This window comes from Lepisosteus oculatus, chromosome 24, assembly GCF_040954835.1.
Source record: "Lepisosteus oculatus isolate fLepOcu1 chromosome 24, fLepOcu1.hap2, whole genome shotgun sequence".
NCBI lineage: Eukaryota > Metazoa > Chordata > Actinopteri > Semionotiformes > Lepisosteidae > Lepisosteus > Lepisosteus oculatus.
Window position 1 is genome coordinate 1316452 of NC_090719.1, and position 24006 is coordinate 1340457.

The 24006-nt window shown below is 52.8% G+C and overlaps 1 protein-coding gene across 4 annotated transcripts; it reads right to left on the bottom strand.

Annotated features, from left to right (window-relative positions):
- Positions 1-1224: 1224 nt before the first annotated feature.
- rabl6a (RAB, member RAS oncogene family-like 6a) lies at positions 1225-23942 on the bottom strand. Of its 4 annotated transcripts, none has more exons than XM_069183426.1 (17): positions 23385-23942; positions 22009-22618; positions 18997-19131; positions 17616-17663; positions 16902-16931; positions 15001-15053; positions 14493-14584; positions 12068-12208; positions 11553-11658; positions 10730-10833; positions 9859-10271; positions 7949-8105; positions 7569-7769; positions 6988-7261; positions 6412-6661; positions 5332-5390; positions 1225-5050 (listed from the first exon to the last, which is right to left on the bottom strand). In XM_069183426.1, the coding sequence occupies exons 2-17, from the start codon at positions 22136-22138 to the stop codon at positions 4859-4861; spliced, it is 2385 nt and encodes a 794-aa protein (XP_069039527.1). In that variant the 5' UTR covers positions 22139-22618; positions 23385-23942; the 3' UTR covers positions 1225-4858. The 4 variants fall into 4 exon arrangements, with proteins under 4 accessions (XP_069039527.1, XP_069039529.1, XP_069039528.1 ...); XM_069183428.1 differs by having other exon boundaries at positions 6412-6598; positions 23385-23940; XM_069183427.1 differs by lacking the exon at positions 16902-16931 and having other exon boundaries at positions 23385-23941.
- Between the last annotated feature and the right edge of the window lie 64 nt (positions 23943-24006).

Below are 24006 nucleotides of genomic sequence, written 5' to 3' on the forward strand. Positions count from 1 at the left end.
TGAGATATTCATCTGAGGTGGGTGTCTCAACCCAACTACCCGAGGGGTTTCATGCCACTGCGGAACCTCCGAGGCTCCTCTATAACGACACGTAAGAGGAATCTCTTCTCGAACGTAATTACCAGTCCAGTGATTGGCAGATACGCCGCCTACAGAGCCCTCATTCGAAATGTATATCTATCCCTCCACACTGCTTATTCCTGGTAAGGGCTGCAGGACCCCCAGAAGCACAGGGCACAAGAGAGGACGGCCTACTGCTGACCCTCTGCTCGAGTACAAACGTTTGGTTTTCACATTAAAGAACACAAGACAAGTTACAAATGAGGCAGCTATTCGTCTCGCTGTGCTGGAAGATTCAAGACCCCGCGAATCCCCATTGTGAAATCCCTTATGGGAAAACGCATTTCTTCCCGCGAGTGTCTCAAATCACTACACTTGCCAGCGGTTTTGTTTCCAGAAAGAATCTCAACTTTCCTCCCAAGAAGCCGATTTAAATCCCCACACGGAGTGCTGCAATGTTCTGACGCCCTCTAGTGGTCGTACAGAGGAATGATGGCCAACATACTTCACCAACAATACAAATTGACCGTTTTTCCCCATCAGCTCTGTAATTGTATTTGTTAACTTATAAATTTCCTAGATCAGAGAGAAAATGAGATTATTACATCTAATGTTTTAAAAACAACTAACATTTTTACAGCTAAACATATTAGGAATCATTACTTAATAGCAAAATTGGGTTATTATTTTACTTAAATCACGTAGACTGGGACTATTAGTACTGATTTACTATAGTCTATACCCGCAGTTCAGTGATCACCTATATTTCATGTGGTTTCACACAAAAGTTACAGAACTGTGACTGGTTCACAACTGACAGCTATTACATTGCAGTAACTGAACCACTTCCATTGTAACAGCAGTATTGAGTTCTCTACAGGCCACTTGCTTAAGTAAACATCTGTTCTTCAAAAAGACTCGAGCAGATATTTTCTTTTGGCTTTAAGAACTATAGCAGTCTGAAACGTGGCTTCAGAAATGAGCACCAGGACGAGATGGGGACAGGAAGAGACGGCAACATGGATCAGTTTTGTTACCTCAGTGATCATCCTCCACTCCAGTGTTCTTTACGCAGAACAGGGCCTCAAAGGCTGTCTTACGGACCTGAAACATCATGATCACTTGGTCACACTAGCCTGGGTTTCAGCTATCACTGACACACAGTAAGAAGAAAATATTTTTGCATTTATTAGACAATTTGAACACAGATCCACATACAGTGTGCAGATGGAAGCATTTCATGAGGAAAAGAAAGGAACATAATCAAGGTCTTGACTTCTTTCCTCACCTGTGTACAATGGCTGCATTTCAGAGCAATCAGAGTTACACTCCTGCCAGATGCGCAGAGTCAGGACAGATGGGTAAAGCTATTCATGTCAGCGTGCGGGTCCAGAATGGTTGGACATCTCAAAACGTCGGTTCGGATTTAACTTGTTTTCCCAAAATAAAAGTGAAAAATGAACACTCGAGCTTCAAGTTCAGCGGATTTTGGAGGATCAGACTTGCCAAAACAGTAATGCAACAGAAGAGCAGAAAAACAGCTGCGACGCTCCTCTCACCAGGTACTTCAAGCCTGCCACGGGTCCCCTGGGAGCTCGTCTCCTGTGTCAGGCAGTTCTCGAATGACCTGCACACACCTCTACAGATGGTGTGAACACGCGCTCTTCTGCACGGAAAGGCTCACCCAGACCGCAGGCACCATACGACCTTATTCATCTTATACAAACTGCGCCCTGCCCCCAGCCTGTTGCTAACTTCGTATAGGACAGAGGGCTGAACCAAGTGAAAATGGCATTCATATCACTGCAGAAAAAAAAACAGAGCTCCAGAAACAAACACAAGAACTTGCGATTCAGTTCCGACACCACAACATCCTAAATTACAGAAGTTTCTTGCTCCAGACTTGAGGCTTGATTTCCGGGGTGCACTTCAGGCACGTGGCCCCAAGCAGCAGACTTCCGGTCTTCCCAGTTTGCAGCTCGGGCAGAAAGACTGGTCACCCTCCTCTTCTTCACCAGCCAACTCTCCAGACTCGAAATAAACCAAGAACTCTGGCAGCTGCCAAGATTTCATTGTACCCTTTTCTCATGCTGGAAATAACAAAGGACAGGATCTTTAAAAAATAAGCCGAGAAGTGACCAGGCGTAATCGGAGCGGGAGTGGTCCGAGGACGACTGGAACGCTTTCCTGTTTGGGTTTCCAAAACCGACAGGGCTGTGGACACGAGGCAACACTCCAACAGCGCCAGGAGTCCGAACAGAACCGAGCCAGCCCGCCTGCAAGCACACGAGAGGCTGGTTTGGTATCTCCAGCAGCCGCGGCCTGGCACCGGAGAGGCCATCTGTTTCAGGAGGGGCGTTCCGATGCCCGAAACGTGCCTCCGGGATGGCGCAGGGAGGCTGGCACGATCTTTGGTTTACACCTCACGAGGCTGCGCTGCTGTTGGTCCGCCCCAGAACGAGCACGCTCAGCGAACCCGGGCCCCGGTCAAGCTCTGCACATCTCTCAGGACAGAGCCCCTGCCGCCCAGCTAAGCACTGCATCTGCAAACTCGGGCTTTGATCGCAAACACACACACCCTTCTAGGGCTAAGAAATGAGGGAGCTAAGGAGCATCTCGAGTCGAAGCTTCTGTGCACAGAGCTACACTGATGTCCCATCAGCCATCACAGTGACCCAGACTAGTGTCTCTCAGGCGTGCATCCACATTCTCCATGTGCAACACCAAGCGCACAGAACAGCGGTAGGGCAGCAAAACAACATGATAAAGGGGAAATAACAGTCAAAACACACACAAAGGTAAATAACTGAGGTACTTATGTCAAGAGTGCACACCTTTTTGGTCTTGGTGTGGGTAATGCAATGGTAATTGAAGAAATAAAAACAATTACAATCCAAAGTGTTTATATAATTCACGCATGTCCAAAAACAAGAACTGTGCTGAGCAGACATGATTCAGTTTTTACGAAGGAGCTTTCCAGGGAGTCTAGAAGAACTGAGACAGAGGTGATGGAACACTTAAACCTGAGCTCTAGGGACAGGAGATGAAAGGAATCGATTCACTTGGCAAGAGAACAATCCTTTAGACAGCTGTGGCCCAAAATCATTTGCACTTCATATAAAAAGTCAACTTGCTTGACTGGATGAGAGAAATAACCCAACATCTAATACACATGAAAAAATTCACTGCTAGCGACTACTAAACCAGTCGCTAGTGACTACTCACTGAACTACCAACAGCCTCCTTTCTTTCACAGATTTCTTATGTGCTCGTAAATTAAACTTGATTATTCAAATCCGAGCTTCCTGCAGCCCTGGCTCTAAAGAATAGCTGGCCACCACCCAGTCTCGCACTAGCGCAGCAGCAGGCTGGGCCCCAGCTCCTGGAGAGGCACAACCCAGTGGGGTTCACTGGTCTCGCTTAGTCCCCCATTCCTCAAGACTCCTAACTCCTGCACTGCTCCCAGGAGCAGCTTGGAAACTTTGACGCATTCATTCCAAAGGGTTGCTTTCTAATTTATGTAATTAAAAAAAAAAGCACCAGTTTAAGTCGCGGATCACTCCACATCTTGAGAAAGGGATGACTGAAGCAGTGACCCGCAAAAACCAAAAAGATCAGTGCAGAGTAGTGGTGAAGACTAAGCCTCACCAGAGCCTGCTGCTGCACCCGAGTCAGATACTTTTGCTCCAGCTCACCTGTGTACAAGTGGGTACCAGCACTGCTGGGGTGGCGCAACCCTACGATGGACTTCATGCTACAGAACCAGGTCAACGCCGATCGGCTGAGCCACTAGGCTCAAGTCTACTTCAAATGCAAAGCCTGCTGCTTCTCTGCAGGCCAAGGATCGGCCCCAGAAGGCACCTCAGACCAGCCAGCTGCTCCAGAAACTAAACCCAGCCAGCCTGCTTGAGACCCAGCGGCCGGGACAGCCTCAGCCCACTCTTCGGCTCCACCCGAATCTGGCTTGCAGGGGTTCGCTCTGCACTGGAACTCTCTCACCGAAAAGAAGATTTAGTGAATTATGTCAAGAGTCAGGTTTCCCTTAAGGCATGTGAAACAAGACGCGGAGATTTGTGTTTGTAAAAGCGGAGGTGGAGTATGAGACGCAGCCCAGGACGAAAGCCTGGTTTCCACGAACACGCGATGTTGGATCATTTTTATGGGATTGTTTTATTTGCCAGGATGCACCGCCCGATGATTCAAGACAGTCACCCGTTGGCTTGTCTTCAAAAATACTCCTAAGAAGATAGAAAAGCTGAGAATTTTTTTTTTTACTCTTTTGCAGCAATTTTACTCCCTGACTTGAAGAAGAACAAACTTAAGAATCCAAAAACCTCAGAATCCAGCTTCTCATCTGGAATCCGGTCGATTACCAGGAGTGACAGACATATACATTCACCACCAACTCATACGGGACATGCTTTCGAGGAATCCTTAGTGTAATCCGAGACGGGAATTCTGTGGGACAGGAAAAAGAGCCATACTGGATTACTGGAGGAGAGCATATAGAAACCCAACACAACGACTGCGAAGGACAGAGACGAAACCAGACATCCGTGCAGTGGGTCAACCGGTAGTGTGGATCCCACAGCGCTCCCGCTCTCTCGGCATCGGGGGGGAATATCCATGATTGTCCCGTTGCCCTGGGGGGTCGGAGGGGGCGGGGTGGGGGGGTTACAGTTGCAGTTTTGTGGGGAGAAACAGAAGTGCTGGAATACAACCCAGAAGGAAGGAAGTGGGGCTGGAGGCCCCGCCCCCTGACCCCTGACCCCCGCAGGGCCCCACCCACTCCCGGGCTCTACAGCTCCTCGTAGTCCCCGCCCCCGCTCTTGGCTGGCCCCTCCCCTCCCGCCAGGAACGCCTCCAGGTCGTCCAAGTCGCCCGGCTTCTTGGTCCGGGATTTCTTCTTCTTCTTCTCCTCTCCCGCTGCTCCTTCCTCCTTTTCCTTCTTCCTGTGCTTGTGGCGCTTCTTGCCGCCCTTCTCGTCCTCCTGCAACCAGACGAGAGAATAAAGCTCAACCCCCCCGATCCCGGCGGCTCCGCCCGCCAAGGGGCTCTCGGCCCGAGCTGAGCCACACGTGTGACGAAGGCTCCTGTTCTCTCTGGCACCTGTGCGCACACCTGTGCAGCTGCTGCCTGGGTCAAGGCTTTAAAAACAAGCTGCGCGCAGGAGGGGACTCTTGTGAACAAGAACAGCAGGTGTGTTTCTGCAGAGCTAGGAGAAGGGCCGGCGGACTCCCCCTTCTGCGCGTCAGGGATAAAGACGCATACCTCTTTGGCTTTCTTCTTCTTTTTCTTCTTGTCTTTTGAGGCCTGTTTGCCGTCTTTATCTGCAAGGGAAAAACAGAAAAGGCGGAGACGGGATTGAACAGGAATGACATCCTCTGGAACAAGCCTGAGTCAGAGTAGTGGGGAGGATAACAGGCTGGTAAATGCGATTAATGTTAAGATGTAGCTCCAAGGCAAAATACAAAATATGTCTATTTAGCTCACAATCTACGCAACTGGGAGGCCTTTCCTACTCGCTAGATTATTGTACGTTTCTGCAAATTGTCTGGAGCAGCAGTGAAACTGAAGACCCGTATAAAGAAACAACAAAAGCAGATGGAGCCCTTCCAATCCTCACGAGCCTGTTTCTCATCTCCTCACCAAAGCCACGGACCTGGCAGCTGGGAGAGGCCTGCGGTGTAGCTGTGTGCAGAGCAGCGAGCTCTCGGGAAGCAGGTAAGAAGTGGTAAAGTACATGAAGCCTTTAGGGTCTGAATTGGTGGAGATACAGAATAACTGAAACTCGAATTAAGAATGTATATCTACCCTCTTCATAAATCATAAAACGGATCTTCCTTATTTTGAATGCATATAGTTCAGTTAGCAATAAAATAACTGTAAAATATTAAGGGAATACACTACAATTTCATGTGCGATGTATATTGGTATATCTGTATTGTCATTCGCATTGAAAATTGTGTTATCTGTTTCTCTAAAATAAAAAAATTAAAAAGAAGCAGTTAAAAAGTGAGAACGCGGGGGCAGGACTCCAGACACTAGTTTGATGGCATTACCCCACGGCCAGCCAGCATTAGCCCTGGCCAGGGCAGCCTCGATCTGTGAGGTAACAGTGACCCCTGCTGGCCGCCGCACTGCAGGTGCAGGTGCTGCAGCTCCGGCTGGCCTACGCCCTCACCAGGAGGCGAGCGGCGTTCTGACACCAGGTGGACACGCGTTGACGAGGAGGCTCGACTGCAGCAGCGACCCGAGCCAGTCACTGCGAGAGCCGAGAGGGCACAGGAAAAACAGGAGAGCCTTCCAATAGGAATGGATATTCCCGAATCGTGGAGGAACAAAACCTACCTTCTACGTCTTCGCTGCTTCCCTTGCTCTTGGACGGATTCTCCTCGATCCCCAGGCCAAACAGGTCCGCGTCGTTCTTGGGCTTGAAGGACAGGACAGCGGGTTTCAGGGGCTCGGCGATCTTGGAGGGGACCACCAGGTCGTCGTCGGACAGGTCCGAGACATCCTCCCGGACCGGGAAGGTCTCCTGCTCGCGACAGGGAGGAGAAGGATCGCGACCGTGAGGACACGCGAGCGCAGGAGATGCTTCCTGTGACCATAAAAAAAAAAAAAGACGTCTATTTTCCGCACACTTGACGAAACGGCAAAGACCGAAAGTGGGGGAAAAAAAGCTCTTCCATCGGCACAAGTGTGTATTTTATACCTGAGAATAGCTGCACCCTGCAACCGCGAACACTTCAAGAGACTCCCCTCTCAGTCTTCCCAGGCCGTGACTTACAAACACTTTGCTTTAAACACAACATTAAAAACAGCCACAACCCCCTTAAGGCAGAGAGACTATTCCTCACACCGGAGGTGCAGATCGCAGGCCCACAGAGACGCTGTACGCGGACGCCTGGAAGCAGACATCACTACCTTTGTGACCTGGTTGTCCGACTCCTCGCTGTCAAAGTCCGGGTCGTCCATAATGAAGGACAGCATCTGCTTGGCCACAGGCCCCTCGGGGTCCGTGTCGGAGGACTCGGGGTCCGCCTCACCCCCCTTCTTCCTGCCGGGGGGCCGCGCGGGCGGGGCGGGGGAGGCGGCCGGAGCCCGGAGGCCGCCGAGGGAGACGGGGTCCGTCTTGGGGCCCCGGGGGGGAGGGGTCTTCTCCGTCGCGCGGTCAGGCCGAGGAGGGTTGGCGGAAGATCTAGCGCACACGGAGGGGAATTAGAAAAAAGACACGGCCGCCTGATCCAAGCGCACAGATGGGGGGGAAAAAAATAAAACCCTCGTCACAACGGGCAAAGAAGTGCCATTCAGCTTCTGCAAGAGGTAGATCAACCGGAGAGGATAAACAGAACATCTGATAAAGCCTCCTGCAGTTATTTTAGACACACATTTCAGGCTTTCTGTAATTACCCCTTCTCTGAAGCTCAGAGAGACGCTGTGCTGCTGCTGCTGCTTAATCAGCCTGATGGCCAGTGGCTCCAGTCTTCTGCCCGGCTCCTGCTTACCGCTTAGTGTCCGACTTCCTGTCCAGGCCCTTGTCCGTCACGGCTCCGGCCCCCTCCTCCTCCTCCTCCTCGCTGGACAATGCGATATCCTTGCTCAGGACGACCGGCTTGGAGGGGGGCTTTTGCGGGACCTTGTCGTCGGGGTCCAAATCATCCTGGAACCCGGCCACCATGGGGTTACCGCCTCTGGCCTCCCCATCACTGCGGGGGGACAAGTGCTGGAGTTGACATACTCATCCAGGTTCAAGGACTTAAAGGAAATTACTGCACATTTGAATATCTTATTTTTTTCTTGTTATCAGGCCTTTTAAAGGTCCTACATGCAAAACCAAGAATACTGTATACAATATCCGGCTCCCGTGTACTGGAATCTATCCCACCTGTCGCTGTCCGCCGCGAGCAGCTCCGCGGGCTGCTGCTTGCCCTTCGATGGGGTGCTGTCCTCCAGGAACCCGCGGTCCAGGCCCTCGTCCGGCACGAAGTCGTCCACGCTCTGCACCCTCGCGGGCACCTCGGGGCCCCCAGGGGCCGGGGAATCTGAGCACAGAGAGAGAGCCCAGGTCAGCCAAGCGCAGCCAGCGTGCGGCCCTCCGGTCAGCGCAGCCCCTACTCCTCCAGCCCAACGAGCCGCACCAAGCTGAAAGGCTGCTACTCCCAGCTCCCTGCAAGTCGCTGTAAATGTTTTTTAAAAGTGCCAATCGGGCTTGAATAAGAACATGTCTTCTTTGAAAATCCAGGATTCATCACTACGCTGCTCTATGCCTTAAGCCAACACAGAACATCTTGCGTAATGTCTGTACTTCCAGAGCCCACGATCTCAGTACTGCAAATCCTATTTGTTGTGTGCACTATCTGTGCACCGATTCAACAACGGTCTTACTGTTCAATTGTCTTACCAGCTGATCCTTTCTGGTTAACGCCACTCTATACTTTTTGGAATATGAAATCATCTTGCGTAAAGAGGTCAGCAAAATAAGTCATCCTGTTAAATCAGACCACAGTAAATGTAAAACCTTTAGTCGTCAGCTATAAAAACCGTGTGGCATTTGCATTAAGTTGGGTTCAGATCTTCAGCCTCAGCCTTCAGCTCAGTTTCATCACATACCACAGGCTGGCTGGATACAGAACTGTAGTCTTTGCACAGGACGGTCATGGACTGACTGTACTTCAATAACACACTTCACTGGGTTTCTCACTCGCTGCACAAGGGCATCCTGTCCTCTTATAAGCATCAGTGCTTTAACAAAAAAAAACAGATACTGGGGACTGTTGACATTTAGCGTGGTAGCTTTCCAAGTTCTAACTTGACAGACGCTTATCCGGTATAAATGGATCTTTCGAGCTTATAAGCCATTTCTCGCTTCTGTTGACCCAACTGTGAAATGGCAATTAATTCCCAGAGAAAATCAATGCAGCCCTCCATTCAGGTGACGGGCTGTCCCCTCCACAGCACAGACCTGCAATGCAGCAAGTCGAGTGCCGGGACGCGTCCACAGACGCACTGCCCTCCGCTCTGCTGGAAGCCACGTCCGCAGAGAGCAGCCGGGCCCAGAATCAGCACGTCCAGACCCGCGGGCTTCACGCACAAGCCCTGCAGCGCCAGCCTGGCCGTCTCCTCAGCGCCACACGTCATTGAATGTTTCAAAACGGAACCCTTATCGCGAAACGCTTTCAGTTCTTTCAGACGCTTTACATTCCGCCTTGATTGGGTTTTGACAGATGCTTCAAGACAGTTTCCCGGTTTGTTATAATTAGCTGTTAAACTTAAAATACTAGATTGAAAATTTTGAGACTGATGAGAAGCCAAGGCAAATTACTACTTACTGCTGCTTACTTAAATGAAGGGAAGGAAATTGCAGTTTTGCCGACGTGAGATGCAGCACCGTGCCTGGCACTGCCCATGGAAGAGACCACACCCCCCACCCATCGGACCACCACTGCTCCGCCCCCATACAAAGAGACCACACCCCTAACCCCATCAGACCCCACTGCTCCGCCCCCATACAAAGACCACACCCCCAATCCCATCAGACCCCCACTGCTCCGCCCCCATACAAAGAGACCACACCCCTAACTCCATCAGACCCCCACTGCTCCGCCCCCATACAAAGAGACCACACCCCTAACCCCATCAGACCCCCACTGATTCGCCTCCATACAAAGAAACCCCACCCCCATCAGACAACCACTGCTCCGCCCTCATACAAAGAGACCACACCCCCCACCCCCATCAGACCCCCACTGATTCGCCCCAAAGACCACCCCCCACACGCCTCCTGTCCCGACTCACCAGGCTTTCCTGCCGGGGCCTCGGGGGCAGGGGACGAGCCGAACAGCCGCGAGATGATGCTGCGCCTTTGGGGAGGGGGCACGGAGGCAGGGGCGGGGGCAGCCACGGGGGGCGGGGGCGAGGGGCCGCGGGGCTCCTGGGGGGGCGGGGGCGGCTGGGGCGGGCCCTGGGGTTCGGCAGAAGAGGGCGCCACCGCTGGGGTCACCGCTGGGGGGGGAGGGGAGGGCGAGGGCGCCGGGGAGTGCAGGGGCTGGGAGGGAGGGGGGGGCTGGGGGGTCCCCGGACTGGAGCTGCCTGTGGAGGCTCCGCTGGGGGGCACGACGGGGGACTGGGACCCCGAGGAGGGGCTCTGTCCGTTGGCTGGCACAGGGGAGCCGTATCCTCGACTGCGGGCTTCCATCATATCCAGGAAACTGGAAGAGTCAAGCAGAAGGATGTGGCAATACCCAACATGCCGTGTTAAACCACCTGCCCACCCCTTTCCTGAAGACATACTCCCTGCATGCTCTTCATGTCCTGTGCAGTTTACAGCCCAGGTTACCGAGCAGATAAGCACTGGATTTTTACAGCGACAGCCCTTAACTTCAGCGAGGACTGACAAGAGCACCAGCTCTGCAACCCCGCTGTACAGCCTCCCAGTCACAGCCCCGATATGCTTGACGTTTTCTAACCGGGGGCGTTAGTGGAAGACGCTCTGCAGCTGAATCGCTCAGTGCTCCTACGCCGTCACAAAGGCGTTGCCTCTGCCTCATTCTGTGCAATCAGGCCTGAAAACGGTCCACGCGCGGATCAGCGTTTGCTCTGTGCGTTCTCTGCCTGTGCTGCTCTCCGGCTCTCTGCACGCGTGTCGGGGTGCGGTCAGGTGACGTACATGTCGTAGTTCTGGTCCTCGGTCTCCTGCTGCACGGTCAGCTCCTCCAGCGTGGCGTCGATGTCCAGCTGGTTGGTCTCCAGCTGCCGGAGCAGGGTCTCTCTCTGCGGGCGACACGGGGAGCAGGGCTCAGGCTGGGAGAGCGAGGCGCGAGGCGACCCAGCCCCACCCCTCCTGCTCAGCAACATCAATAATGAAGGGCGCCCCCAAAAAGCGCCGGAGTTACACGGCTCGGGTTACAGTACGAATTACAGCTCACAGCTCTGAAGGCAACGGCTGCGGATGGAATGTCAAGGAATCTAGACGAGGCGGTCGTCACCAGGGTTACATGCTTTTCACTCCTTAGTCCGGAGTTAATTCAACCAGTTGTAACATTAATTGCGAAAAGACAACGATATGACCCATTATTGACCCGTTCTAAAAGCATTTCTTCCATTGACAGGTGTTTGGTCCTGTCAATTTAACCACCACATCCCAAACTCTGGGGTCTTTGCTGAGGTTTTTTTTCAAGTTACTACCAACAGCAAACAGTGGTTTTTCAACAGTGCATTCGTCTCCCCAAGCTCTTATTGGGCACGATGCACGGTGTCACGCGGGGACGATTTCAAGAGGCCGGCTAACCCAGCCTACAAAGCCTGGTCCGTGGAAGGAGGGAAGAAACTGGGCCACCTGGTCAAACCCCACACTCCAGGGGGAGCCCCAGACTGGATCCGAAACCTGGTGCCAAAGGCTGCGAGGCAGCATCCCTAACGGAGACACCGCCCCCACTCCAAACACGACAGATCACAGGCCACCTGACGTCAAGGCCCCCCCGAACGCTCACCTGCAGCTGCAGAAACGGTATGTTGAAAAATCTGTGCAAGTACTTCAGGCCAAACCCATTCTTCATGGAAGACTCAGCGTAGTGGATGTAGGACGAACCGAGAGGTCTGCAAACAAGCAGAAAAACACAGCCCACTGAAGCCCCCCGGGTCTGGACGGGCCGAGCCCCACTGCTCTGCTGGCGGCCGAACCCAGCAGGGGCTCGAGGCTCCGCCCGGGGCACAGGGTGGTGCCAGCCGTTGGGTGAGGCTGGGGAGAGCGGGCTAACCTGCAGGGCTCTGCAGTGCGAAACAGGACGGAGTGCTAGAGGCATAAAGCACAACCGGCTCCTGCCTACTCAGGGAATAGGCAAGGAGCAATCCTCCACTCACTCACAAATACTGCGAAAGGAGAATATGGCGTCCATGAAGCGAAGGGAAAAGGGGCGAGGACGTCAGAAGAAAGGATTTAAACCTCGAGCGCGGTGCTCCTCCAGCTCCGCAGTGCAGCCTCCCGGGTCTGGGGAAGAGGCCCTACCTGTTGAGGCTGGCGATGAAGTCGCGGATGTCGTCGGGCAGGATGACCCGGTGCTCCCCCATGTCGCGGTGGTTCCCCAGCACGCACACGGGCACGTGAGTGGGCACCTTGGGCAGCTCCCGCAGGATGTAGTTAAAGGTCCTGACAGCGGCAGACACAAGACAACAAGCACACAGTGGAATATTCCCTCTAGTTCCCAGAACAGCCCCCGGCCCCTGACGAGGCAGCCCAGGGTGAACGAATGATCCCCCCCCACCACCCCCCCCAGACTGCAGCTCAACCAAGCTGAACCCCCAGGCCCTGTGGACACTGCCGGACCCCGACTCGAGTCACCCCCGTGCTGCTGGTGGGATTGTGGTTCCACACAGCTTCTTCTCACCGCGGATAAACCCCGACACACGATTTCCAGCGGTGCAGGAGCTTTGGAGAACCATCCCAGAGCTGACCCGCCGGAAAGCAAGGGCACCTTCGCAGCACGTACTACTGCCAACGGCCATATCTGAAGGGCGCCTGCGCTAAAAAAAACCTTTTCTCTAGGTGCCAAGATCTTAGAATACGGCCTTCAAGAATATTAAAAGAAAGTATTTGTGAGCAGCGTTTTGCCAAGGAAGAGCAAGGCTGTCACCAACATATCTTAGGGATCCACTAACTGCAGGCACATCCTGGAGGAGCTGTAACAATCCAAGGGCGGCACAAGAAATTGTGTGGTCCCAGCTATGAGTGCAGTCAAGGCGTTCTCAGGATACAGAGGTTCTCCTGTCCTGGCCCTGGGGACACCTGCACCCACAGATCTGCGCTCCTGCCGGCTGGCTCAGATTGTTTCCTGCACCTAGTCCCCGATTTCGAAAAACGATTTCCAGCTTGAGCACAATGAACGTCATGCAGTCGCTCCTGACCCTGCCAATCAAGAACGCGCTTCCTTATTTCTGACTAAAAAAAAACTCTTAACAGGTGACGCGGTTGATGAACAGAGAAGTGGGAATGAGGCTGTATCAGACCCCTCCCCCAGCGAGTCCGTGCTTTTACTTCTGCTTTACTGTAATCAGCTGTATTCCAGCTCTCGCGTCTCAATCTCACCGATCAGCACAGGGTTCACACCGAGCACAATTCTCATTTAGCTTTAAAAGAGCTGAAATCAAAAAAAGGCCCCTGACTGAATATGCATATAAATCACGGCTGGTGAGTAAAGGCCCAGTTGGAACAAAAACCAGCAGGAATGGAATTCCTAAAGGACCAGGAGTGAACCACTGCGCTACACAGCAGTACTCCGGACAGATCTCGTGAAAAGGGAAAGACCTGAATCCCATCTGCTGATACAGCCGCTCAGAGCAGAGGGGCTGTGTGCATTCACTGGCTGTCTGACCCACACATGCTCCCAGCAGGAACAGAGCAGTGTATCGGGTTGAGGAAGGCTCAACAACAAAGCACATGGGCGCAAACCCTGAGCAACACGATCACTGAGCACCCTGCCAACAGGGAGTCTGGTTACAGAGGCGGGTAACTGAGAGCACTGGACAGAGCACTGCAAGGCTCACTGAAGAGAGGAGAACTCCGACATCTGTGGGCTGGTAACATCCGCAGAGCAACGCAGTACCCAGGCGCGATGGGGCAGGAGGGTATAAACCCTCTACGCACTGACAAGGAACCCAAGGATATCACTGGATGCGTTGATTTGACAACACAACACTCAAGGCCAGACACTGTCCGGTCCAGGAAGTTTCCTTACCAAAGTGTTACAAGTAATAGAATCAAGACCTGTGAGCCCCACAATTACACGTGCAGGTTTGTCATCCTTTTTATAAGCAAGCGATAAAATTAGCATTTTACCAGTCAGAGGGCATTTCTCCCATCTTGACAGGCTGCTGGGAAGAGCTTTGGGAACGTCTCTCTTGCTGAGAGGCGCAAGAATCGGGCCCTGGATGGACGTACAACCTTTAGTGCTCCTGCTACCTGCACGCGTGAATACGCTGCAGCCTCCCTCAGGCTCAGGCATGCTGGCAGGTTATTCATGCCTCTGGTGCAAAACTCTTTCCTCAGCCTCTGCCTTTCCAGCTCCCCTTATTTACCTGTCCCAGCAATTCATTATTCTGTTTTTCTTCTAGTTTTTATTTCCTAATGTGATAATCCTCTGAACCCACTGCTTTCTGTCCTTTGACTTTCTCGATCCTGGGTCGAACCAGCTCTGTGCTTCAGACCCAACATCTCCACAGGCTTGTCATCTATTCTCTACCGATGCTCTCTCTCTCCTATCCCATTCCCTACCTCCAAGGCCTGGTCTCATTCCTTCATAGTTTGCTTTCCTGAAACTGTAAACTCTCTATTCCAGAGGTGCAGTTTCAAAGTCTACTTCTAAGCCACAACGGCTTAAGATCACAGTTGATTTTATGAAACAGCATCCGAGAAATACTGACACCCGCCCTCTTACCACTGCTTGGTGATGTCAAACATCATGATCACTCCATTGCAGTTCTTGTAGACATCTAGAAACTCGGCGTCCAGGGCCAGCTCGTTTTCAGCCTGCGGGCACGGGTAGGAGAGACAAAATGAGTGCAGAGTGGAGTCACAGGCTCCAGGTCCCGTCAACTCAGGACAGCTGGGGGCTTCTGGGAGGCAAGGAACAGAGAGAGCACAGGGCTGGCGACACTACACAACACACTGGAACAGTCCTTCATGGGCGAGTAACAAATCTACACTTATTCGGAAAAAAAAGCCAGACCTGAGTCAGACCTGTATGAAGACTGTCTGGATTTTATTTATAGGTGAAATTCTCCTGGGACGATACTTTCAAAAGTGTAAAACTGCTTTTCTCACACAGAGAATAGAGTAACTGTGACGGGTTAAAACCAGTGGTGTCAAAACTAAAATTAACTTTCCAATTTTTATTTTCAAACATACTCCCTGAAATATCCCCCCCAAAAATGGTTTGTACCTACCTCCTGAGGCTCATTTTCCAGCTTCAAACTTTCACCTCGCTTTTTACTTTTGCCTATCAAAAACAAAAGAGGAGAGGTTGGATTTTGGGCAGCGATATAAAAAGAAGACCGTTCCATCCATTCAGTCCAACACAGCTCCACTCTGCTAGTCTACAGCGGAGGTTTTCAAGGTCTGATACACCCATGCCAAAGAAACGCTGCGCATCAGATCAGCTACATCCAAAGACGAAGGTTCTGCACTGGGGAACATCCCAATCGCGCAGCCTGGCCCCAGAGTGTGCTGGGAGGAGCGCTGGGAAATCCGAGCGAATGTTTTCAGTGATGCAAAGCCACAGCGCTGGGGTGCATCAAAAACAGCAGCTATCGCAAATGAGCAGCTCCTGGGCTAAAGGTTGTCGACTCGACACACTGCCCCACCCTGCTCGCAGGCGCTGAGGAGGACGAGCGGAGAAGAGGTCTCGACCCTCCCCGCTCCGCCGCCACACGTTCCAGGAATTCCACACTCTGGAATCCCAACAGAAGCCTCTTCCTGTTCCCAAGAGAGGCGTACATGATGGACCCTGAGTCGTTCTAGACTGGGAGTCAGAGTAGGACACTCCTGGAGTCAGATTGTTCGGGGGGGAGGTGGTGGTGGAAATTAACAGGATTTTGTTCTGTTGAGTAAACTTCATTTTTGCTCCTAAATTATGAAGTTACCCGTTTACCTGCGTGTGAATTTCGACATTTCTATTGCAACACTGACTCCAGTCTCCTCCGCCCCGCAGGAAAACTTGTCACATTTCTGCAATGCCAGCCACCCCACGGGGGTGTGCAGAGGGCAACGAGAACGGAGTTTCTGCGCGTTGTCAGATTTCGAGCTAACCCCCCTCCCGAATATCCCAAAGGAAAATAAGAACACGATTGCGAACCTGCTGATGCAGCCAATTCATCACTAATGATCCTGGACGTTTTCTAGGAAAGGTGTGTATCAGAGCTTCGAAACAAGCCTTCGTTCTCCATCATAAAGCAATCCACACCGTTAATCAAACCCAGAGAGTCATTCCAGTGCAGCGAATGGCTCAGGCTGGACGGTCTATACAGCTGTGGGTTCATGAGACCACAGTCTGGGAGACACAGTAGACGCACACAGTGCGCATGCAGAGATGTGCCCTGCGTTATTTACCACTCATCCCGTTTGAGGCACGAGATGGGCTGAAATGAATGCCTTTCGCTGCAGTGATACCCATTCACAGCACGTGCACTGCCACTGTTGCAGCTGAGAAAAGGAGCAGACCACCTTCCCCAGCCTGCACTGCAAACACAACGAGCGACCCCCCTGGGGGGCCTGAGGCGGTCACGCTAGAAGAGACGAGGCTTTTCGCAAGGGGGGAATTTATAAAACACGACACTGCCAAACCATGTTTGGTTTTTGATCGCCTGCAGACGAAAAGCACCTTGCATGCATTTGCTGCTTTTTCAAAAGCTCCTCTTCATACGTAGACATTCAGTGAATACCTGAAAGCCCACAGTTTAGGTTATTGTGGCAGATATACTGCATTTATATCTCCATGCTCATTTTTGAAGCTAAAAACCAACGAAATAAACTAAAGTATACATGAAACAGATACTGCTGTATCTGAATATATACAAGCCACCGCTGAGTTTATAGTTTTATAGAGTTGGTTTAAAGCAGAATTTGTTTGTTTTTACTCAACACAGGGCCACTACAATGCACAGAGTGGCCTGAGACTCGAGTGGTAATTTCAGAAACAGTGCACAGCGTGTCTGGGCTTCTCTCAAGCACAGTGCTTCCTGCAGAAGACCAGTCTCTCCCCCTTCAGAGCTCTCAGCAGCACACTGACAGACTCGCTGGAGACAAGCAGCTCCAGGCACAGCCCTCTACAAACTAAGGCGGTTCTCACCTAAACCTTCAGCAAGAGGAAATTTTTGACCTGAAGAATTGTGGAAGAGCAGGAAATAAAAAATAAATAAAGATGGCAATTAAGGAAAATGCAGCAGGTCGAAAAATATGTCAAACAGACAATCGCACCGCGCAAAATTCAACAGGAGCAGAATGAACTGGCTGCCTGAACACCTGGACAAGAAAAAGACTCGCTGCTGCTCACACCTGTGCAAATAGTACCTGTGCAGGTAGCTGGGCGCTGGGAAAAGCACACCTCCGCACCTACGCATGCATTGCGTTTAATGATCAATCCCTCAATGAAGCTCAGGATTAAAGGTCAAGGGATCAGTGCCACCTGTCTCTGTTAGTCAAACCCACCCAGTTTGCACACACTAAGAACTACTCAAACACCAGGCATCTCAAGGCAACCTACTCACTTCCTGCAGTCAGTAGACTGAGGTCATGAACTGGGATCGAAAACGCAGGGCCAGCCAAAAGAAAAGAACGACATGAAACTTCACCTCGTTTTGCTGATCAGCCATAACCCTGCTAGAATGCAGACTTATCTTGGCCAGCTGCTGCAGAGGCTCGGGTGGTTTGACACTTTAGTGAGGATGAAGGGAGACCGATCTCTCCAGAGAGAACCCCCCCCCCCACGGCCTCTCGGCAGCTCCACGGGACCCTCCCTGGGGAGGCGGAGACAGGAAGAGGCTCTCCCAACGCCCACACTCACCTTTGTCCACCACGTCCCAGACCTCCACCTTCACCACGTCGTCAGTCGCTGAGGAGAGAAATCAGGGAAGGGACGCTTAAACACGGAAACCTTGAACGCAATCCCTTCACCATCCCGCCCCAGGGCACAGTGGAACAGGTACAGGTCCAGAGCAAAGCACCACTGCCATGTCTTATTACACTGCTACCGGCAGTAAAAACAGCCAGCAATTCCACACAAAGATGAACAAAGCCCAGTAAACAAAGAAGAGCTCAATAGCTCCTATCTGTTAAAGAGCACGAGGCCAGCAGTCGTCTAGACCGGTGTTTTCATGACAGGTCACCACAGCACAGGAGGACGCGCTGTGTCCTGGCACAGCGACAGCAGACTCTGCCTCCGCAGAGCTCATCAGGGAAAGCGAAGGTTATTTATACTCGAGATGCGTCGCTGATGCAGTCGCCAGCCGCCTCGCAGCTCCAGCGCTTAAACACCACCGGCCTCCGTCTTAATCAGGGGAGGGGGAGGGGTCAATGCCTTGGCAGAGCAAACCCCTCTGTCCGCATTAACAGAAGTTATTAGTGCTCGCACAAGATCAAGGATGAAGACAAACGCCAGCCGAGCGCAGGGGGAGCCGCATAAATCCGGCTGCGCTGGCTGTGACAAATTAACACGCTGCTGCGAGCCAGGAAAGGGGAAGGGAATCTCATCTGGCTTCGGCCTGCCAGGGCTTACACACCGATGATCTGTAATGAGCCTGGCAAGCAGCACCGCTCCGGTCTTTCAGGGGGCGGACAGCAGCGGCCAGCGGGGCTCCGCGCGGCTCTCCACTCGCCCCAGCGGCCTCGCCTCTCCACGCGCGGCTCTGAAGGCAATCTGCCGCCTGTCTCGGCCATCCCGGGCAAAGACGGGAGGCTCCCGGCCTGACGAGGATGGCTTAGCTGACCGGAAGGACAGGAGTGGCCCGGGTGTGGGCAGTCAGAGAGGGAGGGGCGATCAGCCTGGGGGTTCCTGGAGCACAGCAGGGGGACAGGAGGGGCCAGCAGGGAGACTTTGGGGTGCCTTTCAGCAAGCTGAAGCTGCGTCGCGGCACCTGTGTAGTCGCTTCTGGGATGCTCTCAGTTACTTCATCGAATCATCCGATGAACGGGACGAGGGCAATCTGATTAGACCAAAACTTCGACTGCAAATGTCCCAACCCTTAAGGCCTTCCTTTTCAACTGCTAGACCCTGCGCACTCTCCCTCCAACCGGAAACCCCCCCCAACCAAGAAAGGCGATTTTAATCCGTTACACGCAGGTGGGTCACAGCCCGGGACTTAACACAACACTTGTACTCTTCCGGGGATCCCTGAGAGGCGATGAGCTCAGGGGCGGGACCCTGCACACAGGGAGGGAACACTTACTCTTGTAGTTCCAGTGTATGCTGGTGACCTGGATCTCCTGGGTGGGGATGTATTCCTCCAGGAACTTCCGGCCCTGCAGCCGGTGCCACAGCGTGCTCTTCCCGGTGTTCCGGTCCCCCCGGATCACAATCTTCACTGTGGGAAAGAAGCAAAGTCATGTAGTCTGCCAGCGGGAAGGTTCGAGGAACCATGTACCACAAGCTTATTTTTATTAACGCTTTTGGGGCTTAACAGCTGCATAGGAAGCCAGGCCACAGTTTCCTTCGGTGTGGGCGTTGGCCTTGACTGGTCAATGTGCTCCGTGCTCCAACAGGTTTCCCTGGAGTGGAAAACGGGGGGTGCGTCAAGCAATCACCCCCGCAGAAGACAGCACTGTGATTCTTGGGTTGGCAGTACCAGGCTTCTGTCCTTAAGGGAAAACGGAAAGAAAACCCAATGTTTTCCCTTTCATAGGAAGGAAGACGGCCGAGGTTTTCGTGCACAGGATACTTTAATGGGAGAAGCCGAGCCCCTATAAAAGAACGGGAAAAGACGGAAATCTTTCCAGTTCCAGTGGCACATGCTGAACAGCGCACGACAGATCCACTTCTTTTAAAAACACGTCTCGGCCTGCAAACCTCACTGAGCTAAACCCTAACCCAGCACAGTGAGCACAAGGCAGAGTAAAGGCTGGAGGGGATGCCAGTTTATCTCAGGGCACGTGGGATACAGTGGGCAATATAGAGAAGCCAATTAACCCAGATAGCAGGTCCCCAGACTGTGGGAGGACCCCCAGGCGGCCAATGGGAAGAACATACAATCCCTGGGTCAGCAGATAGAAGCAGCAGCTGGGGACCACCGGGAGGAGACGCTGGTCCTTTTCACAGGCGTGGTCAGGAACACTGCTCTTCATCAGGCCAGACTTACCAACAAGACCAGAGGGTCGACCCCCGAGTCATGGACATACGTCCTCAAAGACAAGATCAAAGAATGAAGATGCTACCATTAAAATGCTGGTATACTATTTAAATACTGATCAGCTGACCGTGATCATTAAAGGTATTTTGCGCCTTAAAAGTCCACTACCCTGATGGCAGGAATTCTCTACAGGAGCGGCAAACGAGTTTGCTCACAGGCAGCAAAAAGCAGGCATCGCTACAGCACCGAGAACCAGGAACTGCTTCCTCACGATGGAGAACAGCAATCAGCTACTGAGATCAAAGATAAATATTCACTTTCACCGGCAAGGGGCTGCAAAACAACTGGGATAACTGCGTCAGGGGGCAAACTGACTAGGGGAGGGAGCCTCGCAACGGCGGCGTGCTCGTCCCGCTACAGAGCGCGGGGAGTCTCGAGGAAGGCCTGCAGCTCAGCCCGGCTCTGCCGCGCCCAGAAACAAGCCCTCCGCCCTCGCAACAGGGCTGGGCAAGCGCAGAACCTGCCAGACACACAACCCAGCTCTGAGGTTCTGAGCCTGGGGGCGCGAGACTGCAAGACTTTCTTCACCAGGCAAATCAAGCACAGGCACGTCAGTAACCACGACTTCGTTTCATCAAGCACTGGCATTTTAAAGAAAACTTTTAAAAAATTTTCCATGTACTAAAATAAATACGGAATTCTCTCTCTTTCATTCCATGGCTAAATCTCAGGTTTAAAATCCGACCTGCTCCGGCGATCTGCTTGGTCAGAGATGTGGAAAGCACAAGGGAGCCGTTGCTGCGGAGGCTCAGAGCCGCTGAGCTGGCTGCAGGGGCGCCTCAGCGAGGGGACTGGCTAACCGCAGCTACATTACAGCTGCAAACAAGCCAGACCAATGGGCTCATCCGAAACGTGCAGCGGTGGGCGGCCAGTTCTGAGAAACAGGGTCATCACCTCCGCCCGGAGGGAAAAAAGCCGAGTCTGCCCGGCGGAGTTCCCATCCCAGATCCGAGCCTGATACAGGTGGCAAAGGCAGCAGGCTCCGCGCCGCTGTCCCGGCCGGCAGAGGGGATCCTGTGACAGGCCATGCATTATTCACGCCTCATGTTCAGAGCGCACGGAGGAGAACTCCGATAACTGGGAAGAACAATAAGGGGAGTCTAACCTGGCACAGGCCATGTTCTCCGATTAAAGTTTCGGGATGTTTTTTGTTGGGGGGGGGGGTCTTTTGCATCAGTATTCTCTTTCTCTCTACTGACTCCTGTGTGCTTCTAACCCCTGAAAAGCACAGAGCTCTGCTGCAGAATCCATGCAGATGTGCCGCTGTTCTTGCCATTTGCTTTGTAGGCTCCACGTCAGCACGGCACATGAGCCCCACAACGAGAGATACCCCAGTTCCCCCCCCCTGCCCCCACTTTCACACTGAAGCTGGTAGGACCTCCAGGACCTCTCCCTGAAGCCACGGATGGGCATGACTGGGAAGGTCTGGAACCTCCTCTTCCAAGTGTGGAGCACCTGGTCACCGATTCAAAACCAGCAATAACAAAAACAAAAGCTCTCCGAATCTCCACAGCAAGCTTCTCTGCCGCCCAAGCCTACAACAGCGGCCGCACACGTGTGCAAAGCGTGTCATCACCTGCGACCCACCCAGGAGCAGACACGGCCCCAATATCTCCACTGAAAACGGGCTGCACCTCTGATCCAACTCTGCTCACTATGCACTGGGCAGGAGATGGCGGGCTCTCCGCACTCTGGGAATATTCAAGGGGAGGACGGACCCCCTAGGCACCTGCGTGGGAAAGCACTTTCAGAACGATGAACTGAACTGGGAGTCTCTCCAGCGCCCTCAGCGGACACCCCTTCAGCTCATGAAATCTAACTAAGCTAAAAAACACAGTCTGAACACAACCGAAGCGACACCATCGCATTTGTAAACACGCAGCAGTGCAAGTCGTTCAGCTCTGCACTGTGCTCACTAACCCACTGCAGAAATACACCCCACTCTCCATAGCTCCCCGCCTTGCGCTCGACGCTGCGTTTTGAGTTGCACATCAGTGCAAAGCAATGCCTTTCCGCCAGCGCTAAAAAAAAAAAATACCAACAGCGTGTACTTACTGTTATACTGGACTCCCTTGGCGAATCGTCTCTGCAGACTCTGATTCATGGACTGCAGGCCAGCCGGGATGGCCCTCTCTCTCACCTGCCCGGGCTCCGAGCCCACAAGCTTCTTCAGAGCCGAAAACATGTCGCCGATTTCCGCAATCTCCCGCCGCTGCCGCAGTATCGGGGCTCCGCGCCCCCGACTCAGGAGACACTCACACGCCGGGCGAAGTCAGAGCTCGCCGGTCCGACAGGCAGCCCATGTGCGGGACGACGTCGGGTTACAGCCTCCCACACCTAACCTCTGCCTCCTTCAGTCGCTCCGATATCACATCTGAGGGGTACTTCTCGGAAGAGCTTTCGTGTTTCAAAGACCGCACTGTTGATTCTCGAATGGGCCAGCAGTCCTTGTGCAGCGCTTGAGAGGGGGGTGGGGTGGTGGTGGTGGGGGGGGGCAATTTCTGGTCACATTTTCTGAAAGGGGACTTTTAAATAAATCCTTCTTTAAATCCGCCTACAAAGCAAGATGAGCAATGATCTGTGCCGGCCGGCGGAAGAGTCAGCGGTTTAACTCCTCACAGCTTCGCGGCAGCTCCTGGGCATCTCCGCCGGACACAGCGATCGCCTGCAAGAAATGACACACGACAGGTCAGTCAAAACGCACTCGGAGCCCAGGAACCTCCGCCAGGAAAAACGCAGAGCGACGCTCATGTGTCGGAATGTCTCAGGTCTTCGCGGCCAAAAGTTTTTATTTTCCCCATCCGTCAGCGCTGTGCTTTTGCGCCTCGTCACCGGAATCAGACGGAGAACCTTAAATGCCGCTTGTAAACCGCCTGATTTTCATTGAAGCTGAAGTTACCGACCTTGGGGGGACCTCGAAGGAACCGAGACTGTGCCCAGGTCTGACAGTCTCCTGTCCACATTCCAGGGCTCAGGAATGTCCAGCACAAACAACGAGTCCGGTCGCATAAAATACGGAGATGCACGGCGAATGCACGTTAGACGACCTACACGAGAAGCTGAATTTTATCAGAAAGAAAATAATGAATGGAGCACGCAGGCGCCCGCACTGCGAAAACGAAATTTTTCCCAAACGTGCCATATGGCTCCAACGCGAGCGCAATCAGAGTGCGAGTTGCACTGCAATGTGATGAATCGCGTTAAATAAACGACAGTCCCAGCCCACTTCCAACGGGACAGATCCTGCCATTTTTTTTTGGGGGGGGGGGTGTAATTCGATCTTCTGCACAAAGGTTCATCGGCTCTCGTCGATGCATCTACACAGCCAGCACCGAGACTGGCGTGCACGCCCCCGTATTCCCAAATCGAAGCCTATCCGTGTCAGAGCGATGTGCGTTTAAAACACGACGGGTTTGAAGAAGAAAACATACCCTTTAGTTACATCCAGCCTCTGGATTCTTCGCTGTTCGATGTCGTTCGAGTCCGCCGGCGCTCTCGGTCGAATAAGACCGTTTCAACGCTTCATGCAATTTTGCATCCAAGTGGTTTATTCCTTGGACAGACTTTTGAGTTGCAGCCAATTCAGTAGAATTATCATCCTCTCGTCTGCCCGTGCAGTTAATGCAGCGGTTTAAACCGTGTTTTTAATGATGTCCCGCTCTCGATTCGATACTCTAGCTAGGTTTTCATTCAATCTGCACGGTGCATTTTTAAAGATGTCTAGTTTCCCACTGCTAGCGTGGAGAGACCGTGTTTTTTTTTTCCCCTCTAGGGTCGCTCGCTAATTGAATTCCCTTCGACAAAACAGGACGAGTCGTCGTAAGCGCCCACTTTCTATGAAATGTTTTAGCGGCCGGCTAATACATTATCTGAACTGAACGGGGGGGGCATTTAGGCTCTATCGGGAGATCCCTTTTCGCTCCATCTTGTCGTCGGCGACCCAGAGCATCAATCTTCTGCGGCAGCCATGTTTCTCGCTCTCTCCCCTGGGCAACGCCACCGAAACCAGGAAGACGCTCCGGAGCGGCCCATTCGGGGTGCGCGCCCTTCAAA